General features: G+C 40.1%; 1 protein-coding gene across 3 annotated transcripts in view; it reads left to right on the forward strand.

Annotated features, from left to right (window-relative positions):
• thada (THADA armadillo repeat containing) overlaps positions 1 to 21,678 on the forward strand; it is a 114,119-nt gene that overhangs the window by 48,153 nt on the left and 44,288 nt on the right. For all 3 annotated transcript variants that reach the window (XM_015363140.2, XM_015363139.2, XM_015363138.2), the window contains 3 exons: positions 5,103 to 5,192; positions 7,766 to 7,897; positions 17,929 to 18,097. In XM_015363140.2, the coding sequence (XP_015218626.2) occupies positions 5,103 to 5,192; positions 7,766 to 7,897; positions 17,929 to 18,097 (391 nt within the window). The remainder of the gene's footprint in view (positions 1 to 5,102; positions 5,193 to 7,765; positions 7,898 to 17,928; positions 18,098 to 21,678) is intronic.

Below are 21,678 nucleotides of genomic sequence, written 5' to 3' on the forward strand. Positions count from 1 at the left end.
CGATAAAAAAATACAATAATCTGTCTTGATTAAAGGTCTGCTGTTTGGCTGTTATTTTTACTGTTGCATTTGCTCCAGATAAATTATGTCCAACTAACTCTTGTCAGTAGTTGGCCCTTTTAGAATGCAATGCATCATACTGCACCTTACCCTTGCACTGTAGCTGTTTTCATGACTGCAGGCAGCTGCAGTTCACCCATCTTCACTCTGTCAGAGGGCCTCAGCCCTGTCCAGCCACCCTGTGACTGAATATAGGCTTGAATTGTTGCCTTTGGGGTAGGAGAGGTATTGGCCTCTGACAGGTCTGCTTGATGAGCTGGAAAGCTCTGTACTGACTTACTCCCAGCGTGTTATATAGTGTCCAGACTGTAACTGCAGTCACTGCTTTTCAAAGTGGGGAAAGAAACACTCCAACCAACAGTGCTGTGTGTTTCCAACACTGGTGTGAGAGGAGTTTTTAGTTGACATGGTAAAACTCAGCACAGATGCTAATGGCATTGCTGAAAGAAGTGCAGTCATGGTGTTCTAAATATTCTGTGACAGCATTTCAGAATAGAAACTGAGCGCAGTGGCCCCATGGCTTTAGTTGCTGTTGAGATTAGCAGTGGAATAATCAGGTCTCAGGGACCTGTCAGCAGCCCCACATGGGCCTCATACACTGAGTGATGGACACTATATGGAAACAGCAATATAGACCAGAACTCCAGAAAAGAAAACTGTTTGCTCTCAATAACTGTCGAATCTTAAGTCAAACAGCTTTTTTGCTCATAAATGCTATCACAATTTTACTTTGCTAGTCACTTTGGACTTTAGACACTTCAAATCTGCCTTACGGGAGTTTTAGTTGAGCAACATAATTTTCTGCATCTTGACTTGTAATAGCTCTTGAATATCAAGAGCATGCTGCTTTCAGTTTTGTGAACTGCTGAGGCTTGTATTTGCTCTTACTCTACTGGGGACCCAGCTTGGTTCGCATGCCCATAGGTGTTTTATAAACACGAAAATGAAATCTTAACATTTGAACCTTGTCTTTTAACGACCCCCGTTTCAGATTCATTAAAGATGAGTTTTGGTCACGGAGAGACCATGTGTGTTGAATTGCTAATTGGAAGGTTTTTGCAGCTCTTTTCCGATTTTGCTTTCAGTGAAGTGAGTGATTTGCATTGTAAATCACGATGCTTGTCTAGGTTGGATGTCGATTTGCTGACGTGAGCAGCTGAGAAGTCATTTGCCCTTGTGCAAAGAAAGAATGGGATATTACCACGAGACACAGGCACTGTGAATAGCTTGGTTCCGGTAGAAGTCTCAGCAGTTAAGCACCCCATCTCTGCTCCAGTGAGTTGATTTTTCCAGACACCAGAGCTTTCTAAGGAATAAACAAACATAAAGTCAAAACCTTTTCTCCACGTTTACATAAAACCCATAAAACAAGCCTTGGTCTTAATGAACATTTTATTGGCTCATAAAGCTTTGATATTTGGGAAGTGGTTGAGCAGCCAGACCTGGGAGGCTATGTTGTGTCGTGTTTCATTTCTGCTTTACTTTCTGTTGCACTTTTTTTCTTTTTCTGTCATGCATGCATGACACCCGGAGCCAGGTTTTTACAATTTATTTGTGCATTCAAATAACGTTAAATATCTTCCTTGCATTTGGAAATCTATGCATGTAGTCAGAGCATGATATTATGGGGTAATGTGCTGAAAAAACCTTGCAAATACAATCTGAAATTGACCAAAAGAAATAAGCTTGACTGAACTGGGCAGAATATATATACCTCAGGGAAGAAGAACTAACCCTTTTGCCAGTAAAAGACTTGACAATTGTTTTGATTTGACCCAGATTTGGAATAACCATTTTGTTGTTTTTTTCTCACTGCAAACAGACAAGTGGCTGAAGGAGGAAGAGTAGGCTGATTCCTTTGACCTGCCCACCTTCAGTGTGTGTAACACAGTCCTGTGTCAGACGTTAAATGCTGACTGCGTTGTTGATAGGGGAATCTTGGTCACAGTCAGCTTGTGAAGTGATCCAGGCTCAACAACATGATCATAAAGCATAACCTGCACTAAAAAGTTCATTCTGAAGATGGGAGAAGAGCATCCTGACTGAAATTCCCTTCCTAGTTTGTAAAATACATTTGCTTCCCTTCCCTTTTTTTAGTTACAGAAATAAAATCAAATAACACTTTAGAAGTGGAAGAAAAAGGTCTGGGTGTTTTTGAGCTGATGTCTGTGTGCAGCGTGATGAAATGATCGAGTCTGATCTGGAGTCTCCTCAGGCAGCCAGGTGTGAAACAGCAGATGATAGCCAATTATGACTCATTACTGCCTATTGGATTCATTAGGTGCCAAAATTACATAAAATGTAAAAGGGAATAAATACAGGGGAGGGAGATGGGAGGATAGCCATGGGGCTTTTTTTTTGTTGCATCAGGAGATGAAGATGATCGCCGGAAAAGTTACTCTACACAATTCTGTGCATATACAGTAGCACGCTTGCACTTAACAAATTCTTTGTACTGAAACTGAGAGAGCAGTGCTTTGTGAAAAAGTGACTTCTGCTCTTGTTCTGTTTTACAGCACTCTTGCCTAGTAACCTAGTTTTGTCTCATTTTCCAACACTGCTCTATTCATTTCTTCTTACGGGATATTCATGATTCTGAAATACGAATATAGTATACAATGCATTCTAAAATAAACTTTATTTAGCTCATGAATTTAGATAACTTGTATTTTACAAAAATACCAGAATAGTATCGTGAGCCTGAGCCAAGCCTGTAAAAAACGGCGCTATCTTCTTCATATTCTGTAATCATGAAGGATAACCAGAACCCTCTCAAACTGCTTTTTGACATTCCTCCTCTTTGTGGATTCAATCCTTCAATCTTGAGATACTTTGTGTCTGTATTGGCAGAGACATGCCATGCAGCGTCGTTTTCTGTGATTCCTCACACAGCTTCTTCTGTTTGTCAGGTTCTGTCCTGTTTCTGTTTCTGTTTCTGGCTTATTCTGCATTCTCCATTATGTACCCGAGAGCTGTGTTAATTCAATGTTTCACTTGTGTAGCAGAATGCATTTCTGGTAGGATTTAAGGTTTCTTTGTAATTGTATAATGTGATCCTTTTGCCTTTGTTTTGTGTAAGAAGGCTCAAGACCTTATTCAAAGTCAGTCCTGGATTGGGGTGCTCTTTCATATTTTCCAGGTTTCACAATATGTAGAGAAGGGCCTGACCCATAGTGCTTTTCACACTTGCATCTAAATATCTAAACAAACCTTTCTCAGAAAATAGTCAAAAGATACTTCTGTGTCTGTAGAAGTTCCCTGTTTATTTTATGTTTGAATTACTGAGCATTCACAAATATTTTAGACAGATGTATTAAGGGCCAGTGAAAATAGCGAAAATGGTGTAGTCAAATTTTGCAAACCCGTAACTGTCAGCCCCAGCAAAATGTCTAATCCATCGCCTAAAGTATCTCATATTATATGACACAATAACCTTTCCATTCTGAGAGAGACCTACAGGTTGTCTCAGTGGAGGGCTAAGAGTGCTTTTCTGTAAACACCACGTAGTTACAACCTATCACTCCTAGCCTTCACCTTATAGTGTGGTTTGCATTAGCCAGGCACATAGTGTGATGCATTTCAAAGCAGTTTTCTAAGTGGTTTGTTTTATAGAAGTCTCTCAACAGGATGAATAACATTATAATTGCCGTGTATTTTGACTGTGTCACCAGCAATGAATTTGTAACCTGATTCACATATGGTTTTTTATTCAGGGAAGTCAGGATTCGGCGGTTCAGGTCTGGCATATAATGAGCTTATTTTTGTGTGTTATAGGGACCAACCCCTGGGCATTGCATTGAGCTAAAGTTGCCAGGTTGTTAAAAGTGATTTTATTTTTTTAAACCTTAAAGTGTCATAATGTATCAGCTGAACAAAAACATCATCACCCATCTTGAAGTCTAAAGTGTTTCAAAGAATACAAACAGAATAGTGCTGTATAAAATAAATTAACCTTCACAGGACTGCTTAGTAAGCTAGATTTCTTTGGGCACCTCCAAGTTAAGAAAGCCTGAAGGGGTTAACTGATAAAATGCTGTTGCATGAAAGACTCAGCTTCCACATGACAGCAGAAACATTTCTTTTTGGTCAGCTATCAGATATAATTAGTTAACGATTACCAGAACGGGATTCAGGTTGCTTATGTAACAGCCTGGCCTTTACCAAGTTAAATTCAAAGAGTCTTGCATAGTGTATAAATTAGCACTGATCCTTTCTTAATGTCCATTCGTTCCAAAAATACCAAAACTGATGTCAACAACATAAAAAAATGGAAACCTCTCTTTGTAGAAGTTCTTGTGAGTGGTGATTAAAGTCATAAAGATGTAGGAACACAATTTCAGTGCTTCTGCTGAAGGCAGCTTGTCTTAAGCATGCTCTGTGCCAAGCTGTCAATATTCTTGTCAGCTGCTCTTGTTTGTTTTGTGTAGACGTATGTTGGCAAAAATAGAGGACAGTGTCACGAAGGGACAGATCTACTGACAGGAAGATCACTGAGAGATTGGCAGCCATTATCAGAAGAATAATTATTTGTTGCCCAACGACATGGCGACATGTACCCCTACCTACCTTTACCCGCAAGCTTAAATGTCCTCCCCTCTCTTAAATCCATATTTTCCCAAATATATAATATCTACATCTATGCAAAAAAGTGCCTAAATGTGATATGCACAATTGGAGCCCATAACATACTGTATGTTGGAAGTGGCCATCCAAATAACGTGGTCAAAACACAAGTGGTGAAGACTGTAACACTGCTGGGTGAATGTTGGAAATGCTGCCGGTAATGTCGATGCAAAGTGCAGATTTTCATATCACAGACCAAAAGTTCAATATTTAATGGCATTTCTTTGGGGCCGGCTGTTTAAACAAAATACGTTGCATTTGATATTTTGGTAGTTTCTTCTCTGTCTGTCATTGTCAGCCCCCACGTTTCCTTTCCTCTCCCATCTGGGGCTGGATGAGTCCAGATGGGTTGTGGAAACATGGGCGGGAGGAACACTGAGTCTGTGCCAGGTCGCTGACCCTCTCCTCTGTCCTTGTAGAATGACTGGCCGCGAGTTCTTCACGCGCTTTCCTGCCCTCTACCCCTTCCTGCTCAGACAGCTTGAGGCTGTGGCCAGCACTGTGGACAGGTAAGGCAGCTCGGGTTTGATTCCTTCTTCCCTTCTTGTTTGTTGCAACACATAGAATCATGAACATTCAACACCTGCCTTAAAATAGAATAATGAAAAAAGAGCATAATTAATACAAAATACCTCTCCTCCCTCTCCCACCATCGGGCTGGTACCCCTTTTTGTCGATCCTCAAAAAGTATACCGTTCACAGATTAGATAAGAACAGATAGGTCTTTTTTGGATATTATGATTTTCACGCTGTCTTGTGAACCTAAAATCCTATAAAACTGAGAAGATATTCAGGTAGGGTGCTGACATAAATCGGCACACAGGACAGAAAAAGTTGTTGGATTTTGCGTTTCTGTATTTAAGAAATCATCCCTGGAGCTTGTCCTGGAGGGCAGCAGAGGGTTGCTGTATTTGTTTCAAAGTTTGTCTCTATTACTGAATTGAACTAATTACTGTTCTGTTTAACTGGACAAATTGAACATTGTTTCCAGGTCTGAAGCAGCTGATAGTTTGGAAGATAACCAGTGCACAAGACAGCAGCCCTCGAGACCCAATTTCAGCTTCCCTTGTGTAGTTTCCCTCATTCGTTCTCTTGCTTGTTCGTTTGGACTCCCTGGTTTGAAAAGCATTTTTTCATCCCACTCAGGCTCAATCTCGTACTTTAGAGGGCTCTTCTTTCCTCTGCTCATCCAGCAGTTATTTTATGAATCACCAAGCTTGGTGCCGACACACCAGCGAGTTGTACTGAGTAATTCCAGCATTGCTGTTTTGTTTTGTTTTTATGACTGCTACCCAACAGTGATGCAAGCCCATCTTAGCCAAGTGTTCTATGAAAAAAATACATTCATGAAAGAAAAATACACTGTATATGGGTCTCCTATAAATCTTTATAATATCATGAATAGAAATAAAATATAAAATGGAAAACAACTTGGATGGGTATTACTTAAAAACACATTAGGGTTTTATGTTTCCAGTTAAACCGAAAACAAATGTGCTTATTATGTTAAAAGCACTCTGTTTTTATCCCTTCTGACTGAGTGCTTAGTAGAGCCACATATATGTACTGTATCTTACTATTACATACACCCCTTTATTTATGACCCATCTAGCTCTGACTTTTGTATTGGCGATCTTCAGCTCACTGCAAGAATATTTTGACCTTTAACTCCATGGAGTGATTAAAACCTTGTAGCTTTATGCTTTTTGAATTTTGGATAGACACTGATACATATATAGTTCAGGGTTATATACTCTATATGTATATTGTTGTCAGTGACACCACATTTAAAGAGCTGTTAAAATAGATCACATCATTCTGTGTCTGTAAATTAAGTGTAATTTTAAATGCTTCTTTGAGTGAATGTCAAAAGCTTTAAAACGTTCTTCCAACTGTTGTCTTTTGACTAACTAAAGCTGTTGTCATTTTCAGTCTCAGACTGTGAAATTGTGTTGTAACAACTGCCCATCTGTTTTTGTGACACTGAAGGCTGGATCTGATGCTTTTATCTGTGCTGTTCAGCAACCCTCCGATTGCTGAAAGCACGGAGTCTCGCTGTGCTGCTGCAGCTGGTAATGGGACACCAGCCCCATTCATGTGTTTGTAATTCCCTTTTCCATCCTGGAATGACATCACAGGTCTATCTAGGCAAACATTGTACTGATCAAACAAATGTGAAATTAGACACTAAATAAATTACCGTGCCCATAATAAGCCAAGCTTTAGTTTTCATATTCCTGTGATCTTAAACCCCCCCACCCCTTTGGGACCCATCATAATTGAAGATTGGTTTTTGTTTAATTTAATAATTGTGTAATGAATTGTGCCGTCACGGTGCTATCAATGCAGAGTTAGGATGGGTTATTGTTGCAGTCCCATTGCCTCTGAAGCTGCGAAGCCTTGGTCCTGCATCGCTGACTGAATCTTCAGAGCCTGGCTGGGTTATTTTCTAAGGTTTTGTCAAGTTTTTGGGTCTGTTAGTTATGTGGTTGTTTCATTTTTAATATTGCCACTGAGTTGCTTCCCTTAAACCTATAAAAAACTGCTGGCAGAAACCTTTAATTTCCATTCCTCAGTCAAGAAAAACAGCAAGGCCTTAAATTTCTATAAAATCGTTTCTTTCCTGCGCAGCTGGACCTTTTGTGCTCTCACAGGGCTCCTCAGATGACTGCCTGCTCTCTGCCTGTGTTTTTTTTTTGTTAATGCTGGTTTGTTATTTTCATTTTCATTTGATCCTCTTCAATTGAAAGTTTTTTTTTATTTCTCATTCGATTTTTTCCCCTGCATTGTCCTCTGCAATACCATGAATACATTTTATTTAATCTAATATCCTCCTTAGAACACCTGCTTTAATAGCAAATCTGGAGGCTTGAACAATCTTGAACCCTAATAAAGAAGAAGGATCCCCTGTATGTCCTATAACAATACAACCCTTAAAACTCATTACATTCAATTTGCTGCCAGGCAGATTTTGTACAGGGAAAGATCATTTGTAATTGCACTTCGGGGTAACTCGAACCCGATGCCAGTCTGATTGTTCTTCTCCTCTGTCCTCCTTTCTCTCACTTTTGGTATTCTACAGTGATTCAGGGGTTCTGAAGCTGCACCCCAACCTTTTCCTCCTGCTGCTCCTCCTGGGAAAGCTGTACCCCTCCCCCATGGATGGATTCTCCTCTCCCCTAGGCCTGGCACCCTTTGTCCCCTTCATCGTCAGGTGAGCTCCGTTCATTCCTCGGCCATGAGAAGAGATCGCTTTTGTTGAAGTGCCCCCTTTTTTCTGGTTTTATAAGACCTGTAAAGTTCACCCGCTGAATGTTTGTGCTCCGTTTGGCTTTTGAAGGTCGCAAGGGAGAGTACAGTGCACAATAACCAGCCTGTCTGCGATGGCTAACGTGCCTGCTGAAAGGCCATAGTAACAGCAGGCGAAAGAGATAGCAGTGTACAGTGGGTGTAATTCAAAGTCCACACATTTGCAGACAGACGGAGGACAGCAGACATCGTATTGCATATCGTAAAAGAGTTTTAGCCTCTGTATAACACAATATATATTATAAACACAATTACAGCACTGTGCAAAGTTGCATCGTGCAAATTTCCCATGCATATATGGTGTTACAGGAAAATGTTTGGATTATAATGTGATGAAATAAGTTAATCAGTAAATAATATATTATACAATGTTGGCAGCACATGAACTGAAGGATTATGGCTGCAGTTGCCAGTCTATTGCAGTCTCTGGCCATTCTTTTACAAATTGAGTAAAAAGCTTGTTGTGCTATTTTTTACTGCCATGCAATAAAAAACAACTTAAAGGATCTTCCATCATTCAGTTTAAAGGTACCGTACATTATAACCCAGGCGTTATAAAATCGCATTTTTTTTCTTTTTATCCATTAAAACATTTGGAAAACCTTTTTTTCTCCTGTTATTTTTTAAAAAGTTTGGTATTCGTGGTGGAAGGCACAGTAGCCAATGACGCAAACAGACCCATTTCTATTTTGGACAGCTAGATACGTGTGCTGTACCATTGTGATTTGAACTTTGATGAACATAGAGATGAGACCATGAAGAACACATTTTCCAGGACAATGGTGTGCACTGGTGTCCACCAGATGTTGAACCCTAAGAAAGCCCCATGGTATCCCCTCTATTCAATACAGTGATGTCAGTGTCTTTGAGTGCGTATAGCTGGGGCCATAGTAATTTATATGTGTATTAATTGCCACACAGATCAGTGTTTGTGATAATCATTTGATTAAGCCAATTCAATTTTATAAGCATCTTTATATGAGCTATGCAGGTGTATTAAATAACTGAATTAAAATATGGCAACTTCTATTTGCACTATATATTCTGTGAGTTACTTGATATTTACAACCTAAATTAAACAAATCCCATTATTTTCACGATAACACTAAATTAAACAAACAGTTAAAACATTAACCTCATGAAACCAAAAATAACATTTAACATTTTTAAAATGTCATCTGTAAAATTTCTCCTTTGAATCCTTTCAATTTTGTTTAACCTTTACTGATTATTTTTTCCTTTCTATTTTGTTAAAAGAAGCTAGAAAAATGCCATAAAATGTAGCAAACCTCCAGACCATATTTAAATCTTATGATGTGCTGTGTTTGTGTGGGTTAAATCTCAGATAATCAGGAAGGTCAGATTAGAGTTGTATTTGTGATTGATTCAGTCCAGTACATTTCACAGTGTTCCTTGTTGTTTTAAACCCTGAGACCTGTGTAGATTAGTCTTATCTGCAGAAACCCCTCTTTTATTTATGCACGTTGAGTAAAGCAGATGGATGGGAACTGCTGAGCGTCTCTGTCGTTCTCACATTTTTAACATTTCTGGAGAGAAATCTGAAAAATATTATCGGAATGAATTGGCGACCATCTGCTGTTGCCTTCAACAATTTTCGGTCATGCTTATCTTTCCAGAGTAAATGGTGACCGGTAGAAAATCTTGTCGGTTTCTGTGGTGACTCTAGGAATAGGCAGCTGTATGTGTGTGTGTTGGGCGGGGAAGCGTTTTTTTGTTTGTACCACTATTTGGACATTGTGTTCTTTCAGAACAGTGTAAAACTTTAGGAGAAATAACAGTGCATGGAGATAATTGGAAGTGGAAGGAGGGATAAATTAAGTATCAGTGGTGAAAAACAACTTTAAAGGAAACTTGAGGACATTCAAGCAGCTTTACTTTGCCCTCAAATGAAGTGTTTGAATATTCTGACTTTATAAAAGCAGCGATTTAAGGGCAGTGTGGTTCGTATAAGGTGTTGTAGTCATTAGGGTTTAAACTCATATGTCCCTACAGCAGCTGCAGAGGTGAAAGCTCTTTCATGTGTGCTGTACCACTTGTGGCAGTCCTCATCATAACAAGTTGCTCTTTTAAATTTCCATTTGACATATCCATGGTTATACCTGGTCTTACTCTTGCCTAGGTGTTTGCCAAGATGGCTGGTCAGTGCTGTTCTGTACTCAGCTGTCAGTTCTTCTAATGAGAGCATTGCACAGTACTGTATAAGGATGATGGGACTGGGTTTCTGTGCTCTGCTCTTTGCTTTATTTGGTAACTGGCAGGAGTGTTGAAGCTCTGCACTGTTCCTGCTGAGCTGACCTGGAATTTTCCACATGATGAGAGCGTTGAGCTCCAAGACCCCCTGCCAGGTGCTTTTCATAACCAAGACTTGGCACTGCAGACACTGGGCCAGATTTCTGCTGCCTGCTTTGTACCCACTGTGTGGTTAGTGTGTGCCCAATCCAGCCCCTGGACTGTAATGTGCATCTCCACTCGGGCCTGATTCCTGCTCGTTTTCTTACTTTCTGTTCTTCAGATATGTTCCAGTTCACCATTACATGACAATTCCGTCTCCTGCATATTAGTGAGGTGGTTTACTTTTCTTTCTGGTACTGCAATTAAAGCCCCAAGAGGTTCATGAAATGGGTATTTCATCAGCTCTTTTAATAAACTGGGAAGGGTGAGAATATACAAGTCTGTGTGGCTTTGGCGTTGTATGCCTGCGATGTTGTGAATCACAAGAGAGTGTAGGAGAGCATGCCTTGGTCCAGTCAATCCAGTCAATGCAGGAATGCATTGGGACCATAGACTGCCCCTCTGGCTGCAGACAGCATTGATCCACTGGCAGCGAGGAGATAGTTCAGGGTCACCCTGGCAAGGCTATTAATAGCTGTTCTTAGCATCCAGGTTTATAACTTTTTAATGATGTGCTACCCTGTGATATATAGAGCAGTTTCAGTAAGACCGCTAGACTTCCTACATGGGAATACTTTACTTTCAGTGCTGATACTCGATATGCAAGTGAAGAAAAGAAAATTACATTTCCTGCAGTCATCTACTAAATGTTCCACACTTGTATTCCAGGTTGCCACTGGGCGGGATGAGCCTTAGATTTTGGCTGCAAACACAGTATCTGCTTTGGTTAAATGTTATAGAATTCAGACCCCCACTTTTCAAAGATGTAAATTTATTTATTTTAGGCATAATCGTTACGTTTTCCTGGCCATGTGTTACTAGGGTTAAATCCTGATGAGAAAAACAATGGGAGGCTGGTTTCTTTATTCAGAGATATATGCTGAAATCAAGTCAAATGAAGCCCACATGTTGGTGAGCTTAAATATACCCTCAACTGCTTTGGGTTTGGGTTTCCAGGTTATTTTTTGTCTTATTTCCCAGTTTCCCTATTGAGAATATGTGTGATTTGAATCTGGTGTGCATCAGTCTTCGCAGATGGGAGTCTCAGAAGTTATTTTTAAACTTGTTTTAAACTGTGTGAGAATCATCATGTTGTGTGTGTTATTTTTTTTTCAAGATTTACCATTAACTGTCAGAACTGTTACCCTCATATATTCAATGTGACAGCTCAATAGAGTCTGTCATTCTTTATCCAAATGAGCTCATGCCATTGGTGACAGTGGGTCACTTTTTTTGCTGACCCAATGAGGAACCTTTTAGACTAACCTTTGGTACAGCATGGATCGCCTTAGTATTTATACATAGGTTTTGTTGATTGAATATTGCTGAAATCAAACAATTTCGAATTAACCCCTTTCCCTTAAGGTCAGTTAAAATGCCAGCCAATTACAGTGATATCAAACCTAGGGACCTTAATTTTCCCTTAGTTTGTCACTTTAGTGTGTTGCACAAAGCAGCTTAACATGTTGGCATGAACAGTGGTGTTAAAGGAGAAATAATTCATATATCTATGCATATAGTCATTTAGGTTTAAGGTGTTTTATGCAACTCTGCCTTCATGGTCTTGGAAAATAATTACTGTGCATAGCGCTCTTTTCAACAGCACTTCTAATGTAAAGACTTTGTGCTTCTAGTTGGAAGAATGCTGGAGGGAGTCAAAAAATAAAAATTTTCAAGGGAGGTAAATTTCATAGATACATAAAAAATGAAACATCTGTCTTCCTAACTGTTGGACTCTGACGCAGCCTTTGAAGCAAGTAGGGAAAAAAAATCCAAAAATAAAATGAAAAACATAAATCTTTCCTGAGATTTAAACTTAGATGCGTCCTGTCAAAATAGATTCTAAAATCATGAGGTTTTATTTTTTTAAATGTCTCTTTGATAAGATAGCAGTTTAATTAAAGACACTTTGGGCGGGCATTTCTGATCATCTCAGTCAGCCCACTCAAGGATCTTAGCGCAGTCTACCTCCTGCGTCCTGGTATTTTAAAACCAGGTTTTTTTGTGAACTATTCAGACAGTGTTTATACGGTTCCAGTAAGTAACCCAGCGTTCCATTAAATGAATGTAAACTGCGCTTTGGCAACAGTGGGATGCTAATGAGGCTTTGTATACACAGCTGCAGTCTCTTAATGCCTAGTCTAGTCATAACCTGTTAAACTGCCAGGTGATAAATGTTCTTAATTGTACCTAAGGTTAGGTTTTTGGAACCCTAGCGGTTAGAAAAAAGGGAGGGGGGAAGAAAAAAAGTTTAATTTTAAGTTTGACGCAAAACCTTAACTTAGTGTTGTGGTACAAGGAGTACATCGGCCGAGTACGTTTTCAGATGGTTGAAACCATTTGTTGGGATTTAGCAGATAAGGCTTGAGTTACAGTCAGGGTATCAAAACAAGGTAATTCACACTTTGTTCCAAATGCAGCTATTACATAACATTTTTATATTAAAACATCTGAAAAAAAAAGGTAATTAGCTATTTTGGTCTTTAGTCATTTAGTCTCAGAAGATTCCTGGGTTTGTTTTTTTCAAGTGCATTTTACTTTAACCCAAAAATATAAATCAATATAAAATACTACCAGGGTTTTATTAGATGTGCTTGTAATCCCTAAGCTCTTCGATGGTAAAGTAAAACTCTGGGAGAGTTCGGTGGCAGTCCACAACGAGCAATGAAGTTGAAATGGTACCCATCCCAACTTTGTCTAAATGCCATTAGTCTCTCCAGACTGGAACTTGATTTGTGTCATTTAGCTTTGTTTCTAAAATTACACAGTTTGAAAATGTCATTTCCTTTCCAGAATTTTTTAATGGGACAAATTAGTTTTGATAGTTAACATATGGGCAGAGATTTTGAGAAAGAAACGGGCTGAAGCTATTAGGGGCACATTTACCAAATGTGAGTAGAAACTAGAAACGTGTTTTAGCTTTAACTGCAGATTATGTCTTGTTCAGTCTTCATTTTAATATGTAACAACTGGACTTATTGACTTTGGTGTGGCTTTAACTGCTGCCACAAACTGTAATTCCTCCCACAGAAACTGTCTGTAACAGAAACTAGATTTGATGTATAATTCCACAATGCTGCATTTTGACAGTACAAACCTTAGAGAAGGCTATACAACCAAGAATCTGAAATGGATAGTTAAAACAAAGAAGCTTTCACTAACTCCTTATGTATCTAGGGGCCATTTATGTATATAATGTGTATTGCCCATATTTATAACAAATCAGCTATTGCTTCTTTATTTTAGCTGCTTTCTTTTTCTTTATCCTTTATCCTCTCTTCCATACAAACACACCACTGTATACAGCTCTTTCATAGTGGGTAAGGATTAGCTGATTCCCTGACAATTTCTCTGGGCGTTTTTGAGGTAGCTGTCCTTATAGAAATAGATGACAATCTGTGGGAGGGGCGTGATGGCCCTTCTTCCTTTTCCGTGCATTGAATAATTTGTCTACTTGAACTCTTAGTTGGGTTTCCTTGCAAACCTTGTGTTTTGATTAGCAGTTACATAACTCTCATCTTTGCTAAATTACTTTCTGAACAGCAAGGACATCAAAACACCACCTTGCCATCTGGGCCTACTTGTGAATAGAAATGAGAGATTTTATCTTTTACTCATTTTGTTTGGTTTCATTTAAATGTTTCCAAATGTTGGCCACAGTGCTCGGGGCCTCCAGTATAGCTTGAGCAATAAGGAATTGGGAAAGGAGGATTATTACATGATCTGGGAGAGCTGTATCCAGCTTGTTCTCAAGATGTATTGCAGTGGTTTTGTTGGCAGACAAGAAAATACTCCTAAACACTTGTGAGCCTATCCTGAGCACATGAAATGTTTTTCAAGAAATGCCATTGGATATTTTCCAGATATTTTTAATTGTTTGAAAGACTCCTGCTACCACTTTGAATGCATTTCTCTTAACGTCTGTTAATGCACTTCTGATTCAATTTTCTCTCCAAATGTAAAAGTGCCATCTTAGCTTAGTTTTGACATTAATGCTTTATTTATACAAAAGTACTTTGACATTTGCAACTACGTTACTTCCAGCATGTTTATGATTTTTTTATGTGTGAAGAGAGGAAGGCCATTTAGCCTGTCCAGGCTGTTTGCTAGTAACTTATTGATCCAAGGATCTTAATCAACCGTTTCTTGAAGGAAGCCAGGGAATCGACTTGACAGCATGGCTGTGTAGCTTGTGCCATACTTCCATCCCCCTAACACAAGAAAGTGCCCCCTGTTTTTGCTGTTAAATAAGCTTCTGTATACTTTCCACTTATTTCCTCTGGTTCATGTTTCATGATTTGTTCCGAAGAAGTCCAGTGCGTTGACTTTGTGACACTTAACACAAAACATAGTCAGTCTTCTGTGTCCCAAGAGGTTTCGTACGGTGCCTGTTAAACTCAGCACAACACACGCGAGTTTATGTTTATAGGTTACTGAAAACGTGATGTTTCTGCTTCAGCATTTATTCTGACGTTCACTGTTTTGACTTTGTCAGTGCCTTTAAAGTTTTTGTATACTTGGATAAGATTCCCTTGTAGGCTTCAAAGGCTAAAAAAAATTAAGTTCCTCCAGTTTGCACTGTTTGGTGTTCCTTTTAGACCTGGAATATATAACCCATGTGATGGACTGGTGTCCTGTACAGGCTCAGGCTCCCTCACGACCCTGAATTGGGAGAAGCAGTTTGAAAACAGAGGATGTGTAACTCTTGGACCTCTGGGTCTGGTCAGAAGTAGGGTTGTGAATGATTTATTCCAGAAGAGTGTACAGTAGAGCTATTTTCTGTTTTACACCAAGCGCAATCCTGCTGTGGTTTCTAGTAGGGCTGGTGTGTATTGGAGGAGGTGTTGCTGAAGTTACTCTTACTAACTCGAGCCTACCTAAACCTGGCAGTGCTCTGCCAGCTGTGCACATAGGACTGGAGCTCACAGATAGATAACGACAGACCAGCCCAGACATAAAATCCATTTATAGATGAAATGGCTCTTCCACAGTTTCAATTTTTTAACTTGCATGGAGGTATGGTTTAAGAGTTAAAGTTTAATGCGAGGCGTTAGTGGACGCAGGTTATTGTAAACAACTTATTGGTCAGACACAAGTCTTGCGCAACTTATACCCACAAAAAAAGACTAATGTAGCAAATGAACATCCTGGTGATCTCATAATACTGTTTTAATCACCGTTACCTACAGTTCAAATGAGTTTCGTTTGGCATAATAACAGGTAAATAGTAGACATTTTATTTTGTATTCTGGAGATTGTGCTACGTGGTAAGGATTTTTTTCAGCAATTTATTAATTTTAAGCCTTGTGTGCTACAGCAGGGGATAGTGCCTGACACCCCCTCCTTTCCTTCTTCTGGGCTCCAGTTACTTTTCTTTTAAATAGAAAGAGATGTGATGGAAATCTGATGGGACTGAGTCCAGAAACAACCCGAGTCTCTCATTATATCCAGCCTTATTTAATCAGCAATTTGAGTTTATCTAGATTAATTAAATGTGTAATGCCTAAAAAATAGCTATTTGTGGTTTATTTTTCTGATATGGAAAAACCACAGATTTTATACCTTAATGACAGCGCTGCTGGAAAGGGGTCATAGACACACGTTTGGGTTTGCATACTGAACTTCATGTTTTATGACAAAGCTGAACCTAAAAAAGGACTCCATTAACTATACTGAAATGACAGATTACTGAACATTACCTTCTGATTACCCCTTATACTGAAGCTTTTGACTAGTCACTTTAAGTTAAAGATCTTTAGAAGCCTAGGTGGCTCATTGAGAAAAGCCTACCTAGAGTTTTGTGGAAATGATTGAATTGAGGGTATAAAAGTCCCACCAGAATGGAGGCAAATCTATGATTTGTTTAAGTCCCCTTCTATGTATTAATACAGCTGAGTTATCTCTAACAACTGGGGTGAACTAGGTTGCTTAAAAGCACAGCAGCAGTGCCTGTAGAGATGTGAACACATAGCCTTCCTGTCACAGCCCAGACAGGACCACCTCCATGTTGCTCTTTTTTAGTTGTAAAAATATGGAAAATCTAATTTACTCTTTCTTTTGCTGAACTACTTAAAACAAGATATTGGATCCATGTTAGGCTTTTACAACTGTTTTTGCTTATTGATCAGAAAAATATCACATTAATTCCCAGTGCTCTGTCAGTGGGCCTTGTCTGTTGCTCTTGCTGGTGGTTTAGCTGGTGGTTTGTCTGGGCTAGCTGTGAGGACATTGCTGCTGTACAGTGAGAGTTTGGTGACTTGGCACAGTCAGAAAAATTATCAGGAGCCCAGACCACAGCAGAGCTTCAGAAAACATTCCTATTCTTATTCTTACAGATGCTGTGATGTGTAGGATACAGCCTCTGATTTACGGCTTTGCAGGTCTGCAGGTTCTACATTATATTAGACCATCTCGACTAATATAATATAATATAAATAAAACAAAGTATAAAATAGTTTTAGGTTAATATATTTTGTTGTTGACTTTACAATTTCTAGAGAACTGGATTTCAAGTTAGTATTTCCGTAGGTGGCATGGTTAATTTCTTTAGCATCTTTACCACTGTATCATGTTGAAGATGGTCTGAGCCCCATTAACCTGTAATGTGACAAATCACCATGTAGATAATCACACATCCAAACTGGGACAGTTCTCTTTTATAAAGTTTAAGCACTGTTGTAAGCTTGCTATTGCCTTAAATAAATTGGAGAAATTGAACAGATAGTATGATTCTTTTGATGTGATGCCATGCCATATTTATAATTAAGTTTCAGTTCCCCTCCCTTACAATGTATAATGTAGTATAGCTGCCTCACACAGAAAGCTCAAGATGCCTTAACCCTCTGCCTCCAGTATTTCTTCAGTATTCTCTCTGCCTCTTCCTCTCTCTGTGAGGTGGGTTGCTCCTCAGGGTTTGCATGTTTGAACTGTGCCAGTGCTGGATCTCTGCCCATTTTCCACTCTCTGTTCTCGGCTGGTGCCAGACTCCTCCGGGAGCCCTGCTCCCCACTGAGGTCATAGTGAGAGAATTCGGCGCATTCTTCTGAACTCGCATTTCCTCACCAGCTGATGCTCAACATCTGCCCTTGCGTCAGAAAACTTCTTATTTTTTCTTGAAAACTATAATTTTCCATCAAAGCTTTTTTTATTTATTGGCATATGAAAATCTTACATTATTCAGCATGTGCAAAATTGGGAGGGACTGGGAACTCAAGAGATGATTTCTAAATGAAGGAATATATTTCCTGTGAAAATGAAAAGAGTGCATATTAAAATATAAAACCATTTAATCCATTAGTGAAATGGGTGGTTTTTAAAATGCCTGTTAAAATGACATATTATTATGTCTGCTAGTTTTTTTTGCTCTTGGTGTTAAGCAAGATGGGATCAGCAGCATTAGTCCCTGTGCATTGTGAATTAGTACATAGAGTCAGTGCTAAACCTTCAGCTTCACTGGATGAACATTTCAGTGGAGCTGTGCGCTGGCTTGTGCTTATGACTGTGCTGCTGTGTTGTGTGTTTGAGGTGTGGCCGTTCCCCAGTGTATCGCTCCAGAGAGATGGCGGCTCGTGCCTTGGTACCCTTCGTGCTGGTGACACAGGTGCCCTCCATGATCCAGACATTACTGCAGGACCTGCCAGAGTGTCCCAGGAGCGCAACCCGGCAAAACCACATTCACGGCACACTACTGCAGGTCAGATGCATCTCTGCTCTACACAGGAACTGTATTAAAACAGGGGTACTGCACACACACACACTGACTACAGTGCTCTCACTGCATAGTACTGCACACGCATACTGACTACTGCGCTCTCATTACATGATACAACACACACTGACTACAGAGCTCTCACTGCGTGGTACTGCACACCCACACTGACTACAGCACTCTCACTACATGATACTACACACACACACAGACTACAGAGCTCTCACTGCGTGGTATTGCACACGCATACTGACTACTGCACTCTCATTATGTGGTACTGCACACCCACACTGACTACAGCACTCTCATTACATGATACTACACACCCACACTGACTACAGAGCTCTCACTGCGTGGTACTGCACACCCACACTGACTACAGCACTCTCATTACATGATACTGCACACCCACACTGACTACAGCACTCTCATTACATGATACTGCACACCCACACTGACTACAGAGCTCTCACTGCGTGGTACTGCACACCCACACTGACTACAGCACTCTCATTACTTGATACTGCACACCCACACTGACTACAGCACTCTCATTACATGATACTACACACCCACACTGACTACAGAGCTCTCACTGCATAGTGCTGCATATACACACTGACTACAGCACTCTCACTTGCATGGTACTGCACACTGACAATGCTTTCATTGTACAGTATTGCGCACACACTGACAGCATCTCAGCTTCTCAGTTAGAGTAAGTTGAAAATGTATTTATATATGTGGTAAAGTGTTGTTAGAGCAATTGTAAAACAAATAGAAAGAATAGTGTGCAAATAGAATATCTACAGTCTATACTACAATTCTTCTTCTTCTTTTTCACAGCCTTAGTCCCAGACTGTCCTGGGGTCAGCTGCTTTGGTTGCTCTTCTCCACTTGTCTCTGTCGAGCACATCTTCCTCACTCACTTCACATACCTCCATATCTTTTCTCACACAATCTATCCATCTCTTTCTAGGCCTGCCTCTCCCGCTGTTACCTTCCACCTCAAATACTACAATGTATAATAAAATATACAGTTTTTTGGCATTTTTAAAAGAGTCGTTATGCATTTTTTTAGATCTATACTATTTTGTGCAGTAACATTGCATGGTTCCAAGCTGACAACCTCTGTCAGAGGTGGGGATGGTTTCAGTACTCTGCAGTGCTAAGAGAGACTGGGCATCTTTTAACTGCAGTGCCTTGGGTACACGTGGCCATGATCAAGTCCTTTCTTACTACGGATAATTCACAGCTAATGACACCAACATCTCATGAATCCATACTCTTTCAGTATGTGTATGCAGCACTGTGTTCAGATATAAATTCACTCTGTCTAGCATTATACGGTAAGTGTGAATAGTTTACCAAGTCATTCTTGGGAATTACATATGGTTTTTGTTGCTGCCTGAATGCTAGGTCTTATTCACCTTTGATTACAGCTGAAGGGCCTTTGTGCACAGAGACCAGTTTTGATTTAGAATGAAAGTTATTTAATGAGGGTAAGAACCCTGTTGACATGAGGTGTAGCAGTCTGTGTAAGAAAAAAGCACCCCTGTGCTTCTGTAGGCTTGGGAGTGGGAATAAGGCAGTAGGCTGGATGACTCAAGGACTTATGTCCTGGGGCCAGACATCAGTCCCAACGCTCTCCATCTCTGGAATACATTACCCTGGGTTTTCTGGATCATGATGTTATGAAAAAGCTTGTAAGGATTACAGTGTATTTTCAAATGATTTGAACAGTTGGAGGTCTAAGGAGCTCCATCACTACAGTAAACCACCATTCTGATTTATAGTTTCATGCACTCAACGAAGGAATATTTTCCTGAGTCGTAATTGTTAGTTGTTACCCAGCTGTAATTGGCCCTGTCCCACCATCACTGTCAGTAGGACCCTTGGTTTAAGGTTTTTGTATTCTTCGCTCTGGGACTCTGTTAAAGGTCCTTCAGCCAGATGTCTTCAGCCTCTTTGCTGCTGTAGATCCAGTGTCTGTGGGGCTCATGGCTGTTGTGTGAAGCAGAGATGCATGTTCACATTAAATGGCATAGCACTGTTATTTCTTGTGAAGCCATCTGATTCTCATTCTTGTGCATACACAGGCAGGGCTGAGCTAGGTTGATCTCTTCTTATAAGAAGCTGTTGGTTTCATAGACAGAAGCTGCACTGCATTATTTTTTAGTGTAGTATAGAATTTTGCAGATAAACAAAAACAAACACAAGAGTAATTAAGAGCCATCAGTGGAATGTCAAAGACCATGCAATTACCCAAACTCTGGGCTCTTTTCCTGTGTGTGTTACTGCCCATTTCAACACGGGCGGCCTGATCTGTGACTGGGAAAGGACTCCTCTGGTTCTCCCTGTCCCTGGTGGTTCCACACACTCTGACTGGTCTGTCAGTTGCCCCTATACTGTCCTATCGAGTATGCCGAGCACTGGGAGAGATTCCCAGAGTACTCAGGCTCCCTGTTACCTGACAGAAATAATGGCCCTGCTCCAGCTGCTCGTCCTTGTGTGAGCCTCACAGGGGCTTGGGCATGGACTGTATGTTTTGGAGGGTGGTGCTGATTTAAAATGCCTCATCTCTCCTGATTGTGCTTGAATGTCACCATGAGGCTGTAAAGTTTAAAAAAAATATTCTGTCATTTCCTCTTCTCTGATGATATGGTGGATACTCAGAGCTTGAGCCACAGCCTTGTGTGGCCTGCTGTTTTAATAGATCAACATGGAACTGATGGCAATACATAGTTGTTAGGGCTGTATGGAAGGTTTTAGGGTCCCCTTGCGGACATTGTTCTTATTTCTAAAACAAGCTACTTTACCCTAAAAGCTCCAGTTGTCCCAGCTGTCTAAAAGGATACCCACATGGTTAGGTGTGATCCTCTAGGGGACCTGTGACACATCCAGGGGAACATCATGCTATGTGTCTGCTTAACACTATAGAAACTGGAATAAGCTCCAGCCTGATGAGCCTCTAAGGCTTGAGTAATAACTTCACATTTTGACTTTAAATTGTGTGATTGGTGTGTTGACTTTACTTGTCTGCAGTTGTTATCTCTTTCACAGATTTCAAATGGTGCACTTTCTAACCACTGTGTGCACATAGACACACCTGGAGCGCCTTATTAAGTTAATATTTTCTAAGCACATGATCATTTATAATTTTAATATTGAAAATGAGCAATATTTTTTTTGTAATCTAAGATATGGCAGTTTATTAAAAATCCTCAATAATTCCATTAGAATTTAAAGTTAAGTTAAATAGACTTGATAGTTTCTCCTGGATTCCCAAAACTTGCTGTGGTTTTGCCATCCTACCAACAGAATCATTAATTGAATTCTGGCTCTGTGGCTCAGGATCTGGGCCTGTGGCTGGAAGCTTGATGTTCATATCCCGCAGCCAGCAGAGGAATCCTAATCCGTTGGGCCCCTGAGCAAGGCCCTTAATCCCAACTGCTCCAGGGGTGCCCTAAAAATGGCTGACCCTGTACTCTGACCCCAAGCTTCTCTTCCTGTCTGTGTGTCTCATGGAGAGCAAGTTGGGGTACGCAAAAAGACAAATTCCTAAT

The sequence above is a fragment of the Lepisosteus oculatus genome, chromosome 17, assembly GCF_040954835.1.
Source record: "Lepisosteus oculatus isolate fLepOcu1 chromosome 17, fLepOcu1.hap2, whole genome shotgun sequence".
NCBI classification, from domain to species: Eukaryota; Metazoa; Chordata; class Actinopteri; order Semionotiformes; family Lepisosteidae; genus Lepisosteus; species Lepisosteus oculatus.